The sequence below is a fragment of the Otolemur garnettii genome, unplaced genomic scaffold (assembly GCF_000181295.1).
Source record: "Otolemur garnettii isolate 467f Iridium unplaced genomic scaffold, OtoGar3 scaffold00068, whole genome shotgun sequence".
Taxonomy (NCBI): Eukaryota; Metazoa; Chordata; class Mammalia; order Primates; family Galagidae; genus Otolemur; species Otolemur garnettii.
This window is the reverse complement of record NW_003852463.1, coordinates 6,897,988-6,911,387: the sequence shown is the minus strand read 5'-3', so window position 1 is coordinate 6,911,387 and position 13,400 is coordinate 6,897,988. Positions and strand designations below refer to the sequence as shown.

At 41.6% G+C, this 13,400-nt stretch overlaps 1 protein-coding gene across 2 annotated transcripts; it reads right to left on the bottom strand.

Moving 5' to 3' along the window:
* Positions 1-506: 506 nt before the first annotated feature.
* BMP10 (bone morphogenetic protein 10) lies at positions 507-10,701 on the bottom strand. Of its 2 annotated transcripts, XM_023515317.1 has the most exons (3): positions 10,210-10,657; positions 4,943-5,818; positions 507-2,286 (listed from the first exon to the last, which is right to left on the bottom strand). In XM_023515317.1, the coding sequence occupies exons 1-3, from the start codon at positions 10,541-10,543 to the stop codon at positions 2,114-2,116; spliced, it is 1,383 nt and encodes a 460-aa protein (XP_023371085.1). In that variant the 5' UTR covers positions 10,544-10,657; the 3' UTR covers positions 507-2,113. The 2 variants fall into 2 exon arrangements, with proteins under 2 accessions (XP_023371085.1, XP_003793496.1); XM_003793448.2 differs by lacking the exon at positions 507-2,286 and having other exon boundaries at positions 3,726-5,818; positions 10,210-10,701.
* Between the last annotated feature and the right edge of the window lie 2,699 nt (positions 10,702-13,400).

Sequence of the window (13,400 nt, the reverse complement as noted above, 5' to 3'; positions counted from 1 at the left end):
GTTACGAGAATGGCTTTTCAGGTCTCCTAACCCAGCCCTGGGCTAAGGCCGATTGTCTGATGGAAAGAATTTTATGCTACCTAGTGCTCTCCCAATGCCCTTCAAATCCCATGTTCTGCCATAAGAATGAACTTCCTTTCAGAACAGTTATCAGGGTCTGTCTGCTAACCAAGACTGCTGCCCCTAACCTCCTTCATCTAGAATGCAAAGAAAAAATATTGTCCAGTTATTGACAATGAAGAGCCATTTTGATTTTCTACATGTGGAATTCACACCAAGTCATATGAAATGGGAGAACTGTATAACAACCAAATCCCACTCTCCAGTGAGATCGCTTAGAAGCTCAAAACAACTTACTGTTGCTTCAGGCCACTCAAGTCAGTTTTTATTCCATCTAGATATACTGTGAAGCAGAAACATTAAAAAGAGAGAGAGAGAGATGAAAAAGGATTTCATCTCAAGGAAAAATAAGTTGCAAACAATTTTCACCAAAATAATTTTTCCATTTTATTTAACAAGACAGTTTTGAATGTACATATTTAGCTTATGAACACAGGGTAAAACTATTTCCACCTTCCTTTTATTCCTGTAATCACTACATTGATTTGGTGAAGAAAGAACAGGTTTTACCCAAGAACATGAACATGCTTCAGCTGATTTGGTGTGTCCATGGTGAGTGGATTTTCCACGTCCATGGATAATTGTCAGGTGGGCATAGTGGTCACCTCACCACTATTGGGAGCGGGGCTCACAAAACCAGTGTTTGAGTGTGATAGAAACATGTGGGTCACAACAAACAGTCATTCCTTGATGGGGTTATTATCTTCTGAACACAAGTCCACATGCAGAAAGACCTTTGTATGCTGTGATGGTACTGTGCTATCTACTTTCCTTCCATGTAATACATGAACTCAAATGTCCTTTTTTAGGAGCAAAAATGCAGAGTCAGAGTAGCATTTCCTCTTTGGCCACATGTGAGCTTGCAGACCGACAAAGACCTACAACCCACAATGACTCTGAAAAGATCTACCATCCTTAAAAAGAGCAGCGTCCCTTCTGTGTTCGAAACAAATCGCAGATAGTTTTTGCCAAAACTCTGCTGTGCTTTATGGTTTGTTGAAAATTCAGTAAGAAGTAATATGTAACATTCCTTTATGTGACAATATCTTTTACATGAAGAATATCAATCCTAAATAATACTAAAACATTTCATAATCATTCTGGAAAAGGTTTTTATCATTAATTTCCCAAACCAAGAATTATTCAACAGGAATAAATTAGGCACTTTGAGGCTGACTCTTCTGCTAATCATAATTTAACATTTTTTACATTTATAGGGTAGTTAGACCAGAAACAAACAGTTTTGTCAAATTTGAGTCTCTGATTTGGTGGGTTGGTGAAGGCCATAGGGGACGGGCTTGCTTTGAGATGAAAACTGTGAATTCCATACTGCATCTGTTCACTGAGTAGCACTCATGTCCCCTCATAGCCTGACAATATTTGCCTCTTCTATAAACTGACAGTGTCACTTCATGGAACGTCGTGACGATTCATGGGTTAAATATTTTCAGGAACATCAACACTTCAATTAAAACTCTGCTATTTACAAATCAGTACATATACTCAGGGGCTCACAGCATGCCTACAAGACACAAATATACAAAATTATGGCAAGCTTATGGCAGACTCCTTAGAGTAACAGAACATTTTGATGCAAAAAGAGAGGGGGCTGAAAATACAGACTACATATTGTAAGTGAGCTGTACTCTAAGGAAAGATTCTATTTGAAAAGCCCAGAAGACGACCCTGTCCAAGAGGGAAGCAAAGACATAAAAATAAACTATTTGGTATTCTACATTATATTACAAAAATAAATACATCAATCAATAAATAGTAGGAAGCTTAGAAATGTTTACATGAATATTTAGGTTGTTGGCTGCCCAAGTCCTTCTGCGACAATTTTCCTCGAGGGTCATTTAGGTTTATCAACTTCAATGATGATAATTCTGCCATAAAAAGAAGATGAGTGCAGAACATAGCTGAAGGTCTATGGCCAGAGAAGACATGAGTAAGTTCCACTTTTCTAAAGACCTGACAATTGTATAGCTTCCTATCAAGGCAGTGAAGTGGAAGTGGTGCAGGCATGCAGCCAGGGGCATGGGGAACAAGAACTCTCCTGCTGGTTATGTCTTTTCACTTTTTGATAAGAAGAAAAGAAAAGAAAAAGAAAAAATACAACTACTGACCATTTCAATGACCAATATGTGGCTTTCTGCACTCCTTTCCCTAAGAAGAAAAAGATCATAGAAATGTGGTTTACATTGTGGACGGGTAACAGAGAAACATCTGTAACAGCTAGATTCAGCCTAACATCCCTTTGACAGATAAGTGATTGTAAGTGTTTGAGACAAGGTTTCTCCAAGCAGGCTGGGAAAGCCAGCAGCATGCACAGTGGAAAGCCAGAGCTGGCACGTCTTTAGCGACTAATGTCAGTGCGCTACTGTCAGCAGTGTGCTGGAGCTTGTAGGTGGCTCCTGAGAGCTGACTAAGTTTTCAGGACTCTTGCAAGCCATTTGGCATCACGTTGGAAGCTTGAAATAGACATTTACATCCTTGAAATCCACAAATCAGGGCTTTTTCCCCACCCCAAGTTGCTGGTTGTAAGGTGTTGACCAGCACACCACTCTCTTATATATTTTAAACACAAAGAAAAATTTGATCTAGCCAGAGCTATCCTGGTCAGCTTGAGGTCTTACTTTATATCCTTTAAGAATGGTAAAACAAGAAGTACCATGGAGTCTGTGAGTACACACTGAGTACCATGGAGTATAAAGGATGCACCACATTCCAGTGAAGATACTGAGCATGGCCATCCACAACCAGCCACACCGACACAGATGCCCTCAGCAGTCACAGACATCATGTTAATTGGAGGCCCTTCCACAAATGAGTGTTCTGAGTTGCCTGGCCTTCTCAAATGATCGATCATTGTTTACCCACTGATGATCAAAATATGACTCTACCATGAGCAACAAGTTCCCTAGGATTTTACCTCTGGACACCAGGGAATAATAAATTTATGGAGCCAAGGTCCAAACTGGACAATAAGTCTTCAAAATAGCTTTCCCTGGCTCCATCGTCTAGTGCAATATGAGTTTATAGCCTTAAGTGGTTCTTAAAAGGAGGCTGATAGTTTCCCAGACTTCTTAAGGAAGCTTTCCTAAGGTAAGTGGGGTGAGTGGGGACAATGTACTGAAACTCACAATCCCAAGTCCAGTGTGAGCCACCCACCCATGTTGCTGCCTGCAGACGCCAGAGAGGTTTGGGAACTTCTCCGCTCTGGCTCCTCCTATACAAACCTGGGATGTGTTTGGGGAAGCATGTAGGGGTTAGCCTGCAGCCATGCTCAATATGTCCTTCTGCCCTGCCACCTGCTGGGCAGACCCACCAGTCTGTTCCCGGCAGGAACATTTCCCAGCCCCCCAGTCCTAGCCAGTTGCAAAATAGGAAGATGCAAAATGAGAAGATGGGAAGGTTACTGGGTTTCCACCATGGAGCAAACCTGATTTCAAAATTCAGGCTTACCTCTCAAGTCATTTGCTCAGTGTCTTTTCATTCCTTCACTTGTTTAAATGGGACTGTTTCTTTTTTTCTAATACTTAAGTGTTTTTCATGAACAAAATATTTCATAAAGGATATCATTAAAATAAAATCAAATTCAATATCTGGAGAAAATTTTAAAAGTAGAACACTAACTCCTTTTACCCTAAGAACACATGCTTTAGGAGTCTTTTTGTAGCCCAGAGTATGAGCTACGAGGGCCGAGGAAGACAGGGGCCACAGGAATGGGAGGAGAAGGTGAGGTGCCAGGACAAAGAAGGAAGAGGGAAGGAAGAAGATGGAGAAGAGTAAGACGGACGTGAGGAGGCAGAGGAAAAGACTAACGAGTGAAGAAAAGTACTAAGAGGGGAAGAGCCCAACAAACAGGTCCCTGCTGCCTTTCCTCTTCTTGGATTTTGGTATTTTATTTTATTTTGTCCCCATGATTTAATTCTCCATTTAGCACTGCTTCTGATTTTACAGATACATCTGGGGACAGCATCTGTGTCCTTTCCCTTTCTCTCCTTTGAGAACCCTGCCATCCCTCCACCCCCACAGCAGTTACAGGGGACAGTTTTGCTATCCTATTGTCTCGGGAACACCTCACATCCTAAAGTCCGTCCTGCTTTCCTGTCCTGACCAGGCACTGCCCTCTGTCTCCCATGGGTTCATTCTTTGCTGTTTATTGTTCATCCTTTACCTCTAAGGACTTTTGAAGCCATTTGGCTTCAGCATTGAATAACCCTTCCCTTGAAGCGACCTTTACCAGGTCCTGCTGCTCTGAGCAATGGCAAACTCAAGTGACAAAAGCTACACTTACATTCCAGAAGGTTTAAAGTCTTGATGCAAATTATCTGGTCATAAATCCTACTCAGAAGAGGTGACTGAGAACACACCGTTGGTCTTTAACACATGCACACTGAGTGAGTCATGTATGTATGTGAATATAATCCTTCCCTAAAGAACCAAAGATTTGCTTAAGTTTGTGTGTGTGTACATACATAAACATAATACGTGTCTTCTGACACTGCATTTTGCTTAGGGGTTGTTGTTTCCAAAAGGACATGGAATTGGAATTGCCAGGAAATGGCAAGAACAAAGAGAAACAGATTGGAAGGGACCTGAGCAGATAGCAAAATATCTATTTCCTATAAGAAACCAACTTGTCCATTTCCCTACGGCAGCTAGCCTGTACTGTCTGTACACCCTTATTAAATAATCTCATTAAATAGGAACACCAAATATACACATTTACAAGTATTAAATAAGCCACAGGACTCCTATCTACAGCCACATTCAGAGACAGCCATGCCTTCGTATTTAAACTTGTAGGTGACAACACCTTTGTCTAAATAGAGGATGGAGATGGGCTCTAGTTTTGTGGGCACACAACAGGCTTTGGAAGCCTTCTGGGAATTCTTGAGGTGGACCAAGGCCTGGATAATTGCATGCTTCGTGGGTGTGAGGTGTTCTGCCAGGGGATAGTTGCAAACACCACGGCACTCGTAGGCTTCATATCCGGGTGGAGCGATGATCCAGGAGTCCCACCCAATCTCCTTGAAGTCGATGTAGAGTGGGGTCCTCTTGCAGTAGTTTCCTTTGGCGTTCCTTCTGATGCGGGCTGTGGAGTCATAGATGATGTTTGACCTCATCTGCAACAAAGCCTCTTCCCCAGGTCCACTGGAAAAGCCATCCAGGCCCAGGTTGTCCAGCTCCGGAAGTTGTTCATGGGCAATCATTTCATTCAACTCCTCTTTCCGCTCCTTTTCAGTGCTCTGGTCATCAGAAAACACAATGAGCAAAGGGTTATGTTTATTCTGGGCGCTAGTGTCTATTTCCAGCCGTCCCCTGCTGGTGTCCTCGGCTTCATCGCGTCTGCTCTCAATCTGGACCTCCAGCTGGTGGGTGGATGAGCCTGACTTTTGCCAACGTCTGACAGCATCTGTGATGTCAAAAGCTTCCCACTCACTATTGGTCCCATAGATCTCCCCTGACACTAAGACCAGCATGTTTCTTTCGCCCTCGTCCCCTCTGCTCTCCAGTACTTCAAAAATGGTAATTTTCCGGTCCACGCCATCGTACATCATGCGATCTCTTTGCACCAGTGTATACAGCCTAAGTTCAGCCATGACGACCTCTTCATGGTGAGGGATGGACACGTTGAAGAGGAGAGGGTATTTTCGGAGCCCATTAAAACTGGCTGGTTGGGAAAACAGATCTGGAAAAACAAAATTTGGCAAGGTCGTATTTGCAGTATGACTCAGAGAAAAACAGATGCTTATTTATGTAACAAGGGGGCCTGTCTATGCAGAAAGCTTAATGCAGAGAGAATAAGGGCAGAGGATCAGTGAAAACACACACAATGTCAGCATTCCGTGACTCAGAAAACCCTGAAAGGCCAATGGTAGAATACCCAACTGAGTTAAGCTGCCAAGACTAAAATGGAAAATGAGGGCTAATGACTGGGATAAAATTCAGCCAGTCTTGCCTGAGTACTTATCAGCCACAGAATTAGGGAACTGAGAGGGACCTTGGAGATTTTATGGGAAAGTCCCCAATGCTCTAAGCAGTGAAGAGCCATCCGATGGGACATATGGAGAGTTTCAGGGATGAGGACTCCATGGCTTTTTGTTTTTGTATTTGTAATGAGTGGATGGGTAGGGATCCCACATAATCAGTTGGGCACTGGTCTTCCCACAAGACCTCCATTTAGGCCAGGACTTAGTAAACTATAGTTCATAGGCCAAATTGGGCCTGCCACCTGCTTTTGGAAATAAAGTTTTATTGTAACACAGCCCCATTCATTTCTGTGCTATCTATGGCTACTTTAGCACTGTGGTGCTGGCCTGGTTAAATAGTCACAACAGAGAACATACTGCCTACAAAGTCTAAAATATCTACTATCTTTCTGACCCTCTACAGAAAAAGTTTGTTGACCTCTGCTCTAGACAACAAAGCTTGACAAGGTCTTTGACAACCATAAACCAAAAGGAACACAGCATTTGATTTGTTGTTGGTCTTCTGTAAGGAGAGATGGGAGATAATAAATCCAGCTTGGTTACCTTGGTCTTACACCCTCTGGCACCTGGCATGGAGTTTGGCACGTTCAAATCATTGAAGAATGTTTATGAAACAACTTTCAAAACGTCGTTTAGTCTTAGTAAATGCTCTCACGTTGACTTTCTATCTGAGAATTGTACAGGGAGCACAAAGCTTCTACACACTTGCCTCAGGTGGTACGTGTCTATAAGGAAGGCCTGAGGGCATTGCCATCAGCGTATCAAAGGGTTTCATTACACCAAACATGCAGCTGGGTTCTCTGCCCTCTGTCATCACTGGTGGCATTTCCCCAACTGTATTCCTAATTAATGATTTCAATGGAGCCCCTGTTTTAGATTATAATCTTTTAATATTTTTTTAGCTTGATCTGATCATTTTATACTTACTACCTCTCTTAGGCTTGTTCTAAACAACATGATTCATGGAAGAGGGAGGGTTGATTTGACACTTTTGTGCATTGTTTTAAATCTACATTAATAAAAACATAGAATGATTTCATGTGATTCATAGCTTTGTCTGGGTGCCATCTAAAATCGTCTTACACATTGTCAATGGGTAAGATGACACATAAACTTCACTCACTGTCAAGGCTCTCAAGACCAGCTATGTACAGGTCTTAACCACCTGATCCAGCCTCCTATTCATCTTCTACAGTAATTGGAATATTCAGTTGCTCAATTAATATTTGTGGAACAATTAAATGGTTTCATAAACCCTCCTGTTCTGAATACACTAATTTATTTACCACTTTCCAAAACATTCCTTCTTTTCCAATACTTTGCCTCTTTGGATATGTTCTTCTGACTCTTGGAAAGTTCTCTCACCTCTCCTCCACCTTTCCAACTTTGCTCCCTCCCTGTGAAATTCTCCCTTCCTCACCTCTCCTCCTGCAAGTTCACTCCCCTCTGAGTCATTTGAGCACTCACTCCCTATATCTCTCCTTTGACCCTCATCATTTACAACCTTGTGTTTCACTTGTCTTTCTATTAATGGATCTTCCAAAACAGATCGCCATCATACTGGTGACTGTCACCTATACTCACTTCCTTCTGTGTCTCTGTCCTACCATGATGCCTTAAGCAGAGGCAATGCTTTAAACACATATTGATTAGGTGATGATTCTGGGAACCAGATGAAACTGAGTTATGGGCGTGGCACATATGCTAATATATCACTGACCTCTTGGGTAAGAAAAATAGCTTGGGAGTTGTCCATCCACCATAAAAATCAGAAACTTGACTCTCCTTGAACAGGGAACATGAGAAGACTAAACATGGGGGAGTGAGATGATTGCTCCATGAATGAGAAAAGGGTAGAATAAAACCACACTGTGGAGGGAGGAAGGGAGGGATTACAAAGGCAAACAAGGAACTTCTGATGGTAATGGCTATGTTCACTATCTTGATTGTGGTGATGGTTTCAATGGATGATTTCATATGTCAAAACCTATCAAATTGTATGCTTTAAATATGTGTGACTTTATGTGTGTCAATTGTACCTTAATAAAGCTGTTTAAAAAAAATAAGTTCACTGTGGAGTTCTGTGCATGTGCAAGTGCAGTAAGTAATAGATGGAGGAGTTATATTTCCAGGCAAGAAAACTGAATTTGTTGTCAAAATCACATGCCAGGTACTTTGCAAAAGCATGGTCTTATTTGGTTCTTGCAATGACCTGATACTGTAGGCATTGATCCTCTGTTCATTTTACACCAGAAGAAATCGGCTTTGATTTGAGAACTGACTTCTCCATATACAAGGAGAGGATAAAGCTGTGCTAGGAATTGAGGGCACATTTTCCCACTTCAGAGGTAGCATTTGTTTTCCCCAAATCAGTTAGATTTGGAGGGTTTTTGGCCTTTATTTCCTAGGGAGCTTCACTGAGAAGACTAACAGGGTTAGAAGAGAGACAATAGCAGGGCAAAATTCGTCCTCAGGCTGCCCATTTCCAGCCGAAGACAGCAGAGGTGTGGGCAGTTGGGTTGCCCATATGTTACTGGCCTCTGCTCTCAGGTAACAACCAGCACAGTGAACTCCACACTATGGTCTGGATCATCCAAATCCCATAAGAGAAGTGAGAACTGGAAATGGTTCTGTTTTCCCAGGGAACAAAAGCAACATTTTTCCGCCCATGCCCTGAGCCAGATACTGAGGGCTGACAGTGCTGAGGAGTGTGAAGGAGGGTTCCCACAGGAGGAGGCTGCTCATTTTTGACTCACCTTCAAAAGAAGCTGTAATCTCAGCTTGCCACTTACATTAGACATATGTTACCAAGTAGAAATGTTGGCAGTCAACTAAACTGTAAAGGCAAGTACTACTTTATAGACTGAACACCCACTCACCATTTACTCCAGTCCTGGAACCTGAAGTAACTCATTAACAGCCGCTAAAGTCTGTCCAGCACTTCATGGCAATGGGAGCCCTTTTTTATCAGTAACTTCTTTTGAACACTGTGTTATATAGATTTTATTAGCTCCATTTTACAGATAAGGAAATTGAAGCTCAGAGAAATAAAGCTAATTATCTGCAACCACAAAGCTAATCAGCTTTCGAAATTCCAAATCTTGAGCTATTTCTTCCACTGCCTTTCTGCTTTTCAATAACATCTGGCAAACATCAATTAAAAAAAAAAACAACCTCTCTATACCAGGTTAATGATCATAAAAGTGTAACTGATGAATATTAAAGAATTCATTTCTTTGGACTCACAGCCTCTACTATAACTATATACTTGGTAAAAGTTTTTTTTTTTATTTTGCCCATTTGCATCATATTAAGTGAAGGATTAACTTGATCATTCATTGAATTTAGTTACTGAATTTAAAGATACGGGGTAGGAAACACACTTTCCTCACCAATAATTTAGTTTGTGCATTGCTCTTCAAAAAGACGGAAATGATAAGCTGTACTATTAAGAGTTTATGCACATTTCCTATAAGCAGTGTTTCAGGGAGGTACGTGGCACATAAAACCCAACACAACTTTAGGAAGAATCTCTAAAATATGTTTCCATCCTGTATGGACATTTCTTAAACAAGGCCACAAAACGGAAACTCATCCAAAGTTTGAACAAAATCCAAATGATTTGTGTTTTGCCAGATCAACTTGCTGGGTATTCTTTTTTATCGTTTCATTCTGAGCAGAGTTGATAAATATTGTAGTCAATTGACAGCCAAAATGGAAATCGAGGCCTGTCTGGAAAAGGGCAGACGAAGATACTGCAGCAGACCAACATTAATTCTTTACATTGCATGGTGTCTAAATTAAAATTTTAAAAAGACCCAATTATGATGTCAAAATGACAGACATTTTGTGACTTTGGATTAAAGAGTTTTTTGAGTGTCTTTTGAGGTTCTGAAGTGGCCATATAAATGACACAGACCAAGCATGCTTTGATTTTGTGCATCTTTGTATACGTACACCCTTAAATAGATACACACACTCTTATATACATACACATACCCTGATCCAGGTATGTCATTCCCAGGCATTATAAATTTACTCTTTAAAAAAAAAGCCAAGACAAATTTCATCAGCGAAAATATAAACTAACCTTCATTCTTGAAACTCCTAATGATGTTGGCAGAGGGCATGGAGGTCCTATCTGTTGCAAATTTGTTGTAGAGTTCCAACATGTACTCTGGTGGATCAACCTTGGCTGAATCCTGCATGGGGATGTCAGACAGGTTCAATGTCTTCAGAAACTCATCCTTCATGCTCTGCAGCAGGGTGTCAAAGTCAACACCATCTTGCTCTGAGAAGACATCGTCAAAGAGGGGCATATCTTCTTCCAGAGGCGACTGCTCAAGGCTCATGATGGGGCTGCCAGAAACCAAGTGAGCCACCAGGCAGAGAAGAGCGCACAGCCGCCCGACTGGGAAACCCATGACTCCGCTCGAGCCCCCAGGCCAACCCAGGAAGATCTAGCTCTCCTGGGCTCTAAGTGGCAGTTTTATCTTGCAGAGCGTAAATGTCTCCTGTCACTGGAGACAAGTTTGGAAACTCTTTCTCTCTCTCCCTCCCCTTACTCACTCTTCCTCTCCCCCCAAAAGTCAGGTTGCAGTAATTGGATAACAAAATCCCCTATAGGGGCCTAGCCTTTCTTATCTCCCTAGTGTAAACTTGTGCACCAGATTTTGTTTCTATCTTGCAATTCCTATTTCTTTTAATGAGCATTTTGTAAACATTTCCACATTCTGACACTGCTTGAGAGATAGGAACAATTTTCTCCTTGCAAAGACTCTGCTTCCCTCCCTTTTAATTCACTTCCTTTCAGCAGGAATGCCCAAACTCCGCTTTTATGGGGTTCAGTTTCACACATGAACATAATAGGTGTTAAGAATCAACATAATATATGCCAGTGGTGACACATAGTAATGTGAGTGATAGGGCTTATATCCGTAAATAAGCGTTTTGGAAACAAACAAAATTTTCCAACAACTCCAAGTTAATAGATATAAATTAGTTTCCAGAAATTTTTAGAAGGGTACATTTTTAGAAACAGGAAAATACAAACATCATGATCAATAGCCTTTTTCCTACAGATTCGATCTGCCTAAAATGGCTTTGGAGAAATAGGGCAAGTGCTTAATTATAATGGCTACTAAGATATATTAGGTGCTTCCTACAAACAGGCATTATATTGTTTTCACAGATTAATGGGCTCCTATAATAACCCTATTATTTTCGCCATCACACCTACAGATCACTGAGTTTCCAAAGTTTGCTGGAGATCACAAAGCCACAAAGTGATGAAGCCAAATTTGAATTGAGGCAGTCAGACTCTTATTAAAAAAAAAAACCATCACACAGCTTGGCACCCATAACTCTGTGGTTAGGGCACAGGGCTGGCAGGTATGAACCCAGCCTAGGCCTGCTGAACAATAATGACAACAACAACAACAAAAATAGCCAGGCACTGTGGAAGCTCCTATAGTCCCAGCTACTTGGGAGGCTGAGGCAAGAGAATTGATTAAGTCCAAGAGTTTGAGGTTGCTGTGAGCTATGACCCTACAGTACTTTACCGAGGGTGACATAGTGAGACTCTGTCTTTTAAAAAAAAATCACATGTTTAAACAACTTTTCTTCAGGACTAGGGCATGTACCACGAGGCTGAAAGGCTTTATTCAGAGGCAGGAAGACAGTATTTTGCAGCTAGATGTAGACCTCAGGGTTTTTACCTGTGTAATGAACTGTTAACATGACCAAGATCTCTGTCAAATTCACCTCTATAACTAAATCAGATTGGTCATTGAGAGTCTTCAGCAAAAGCTCAGCCACAAACATTACTAAGCAGGTAAAAAATGCTGAATGTCTGAAAAAGAATGGTAGAATTGATTATATCAGTTCAGGAAAGACAAATCAGGTTCATCACATTTCCCACCCTAATTAGTGTCAGTTGTAGCTCTGATGGGGCCAGTATGACCCGGGACATGTTTTTCCCTCTGAGGCGGTGGTACTGATAATTCTCTGACTTGGTCAGAAATTACTCAGGCATCCTGGCACTGTTCAGAGGGCTGTATGGAGATATTTGCTACACTAGAATACTCTTTTAGTTTCTAAGTAAAATTTTCCTTCATTCATCCTGATTGGTTAGCTACAAGATGTCCACTTAGCCTTCTCCACCAGGCTTCCCAAGGTTTCTAAACATCTCTTGATTCTTTCTTCTCTTTAAATATAAGACTTCAAAGCAATTTTTTTTATTTACCATGGAAAGAATTATATTTTGTTTAGTATTTGTTCATTGTCCATTTATTTAGTAGTTGTTGATTTCAGTGCAATGTTCTGATTTGATTCAAGTTTCTGCTGCTATAGTTAGAAGATCCTTGTAGACTGGTCATAGATTATACCCTGGGCAAGTCCACTAGTGAGCGAGTGGGCCCTGCCATTCTTCAGGTGGTACATTGTAACCTGAGGTCTCTGACAGCAGAGCTGCAAGGCCTGCGTCCTCACACACCTGTTTATCCTCACACACACACGGATGTCAGCGCACACTCCAGAACTCTGAATGGCAGGCATGTGTGCGTAACTGCCACAGGACAGCAGGGTAAGAGGGAGTACTTATAACCCCTGAGCGCACTGGCTTCAGGGGTCAGGAGCAGAGACAGGCAGCCCACGCCGCATTCCAGTTCTCTGCATTCTCAGGCATAAAAACATGGAACTGAGACTTTAATGGCCTCTCTATCCTTGGTAATAGAGAAACTATGGGGTTAAATATCTAGACTTGCTTCTCCATCAAAATGTTTATATATTTGGCTGACCAATAGATAGCATAGGAAAGTGACTATACCCATTTCTCAGGGCCTACAACATCTCAAAACGTGTACTTAGTAAAAGTGTTCAAACTCCACACCTGGGATGCCTCACATTTTAGCTGCAGGGTCTCTTTACTTTTTTTATTTCAAAACTTTAAGGGGGTACAAATGTTTTTACTACAAGGCTTGAGTCAGGCTGTCAGTGTGCTCATCATCCTAATAGTGTTCACTGTACTTGTTAAGTGAGGTTTCGCCCCTCCCCTTCTCCTCCTGCCCCCTGCTTGATTTCCAGTGACTTTTATATCCCACATGTGTGCCCATCAGTTAGTTCCAATTTATTAAAGAGTACCTGTGGTGTTTGTTTTTCAATTCTTAAGATACTTTGCTCGGGAGGGGGGAATGGGTGGAGGGAGGGAGATTCGAGGGTTCACTTCTGTGGTTCATCTTACAAGGGTACAAGTGAATCTTTCTATGAGTAGAATATGAACAT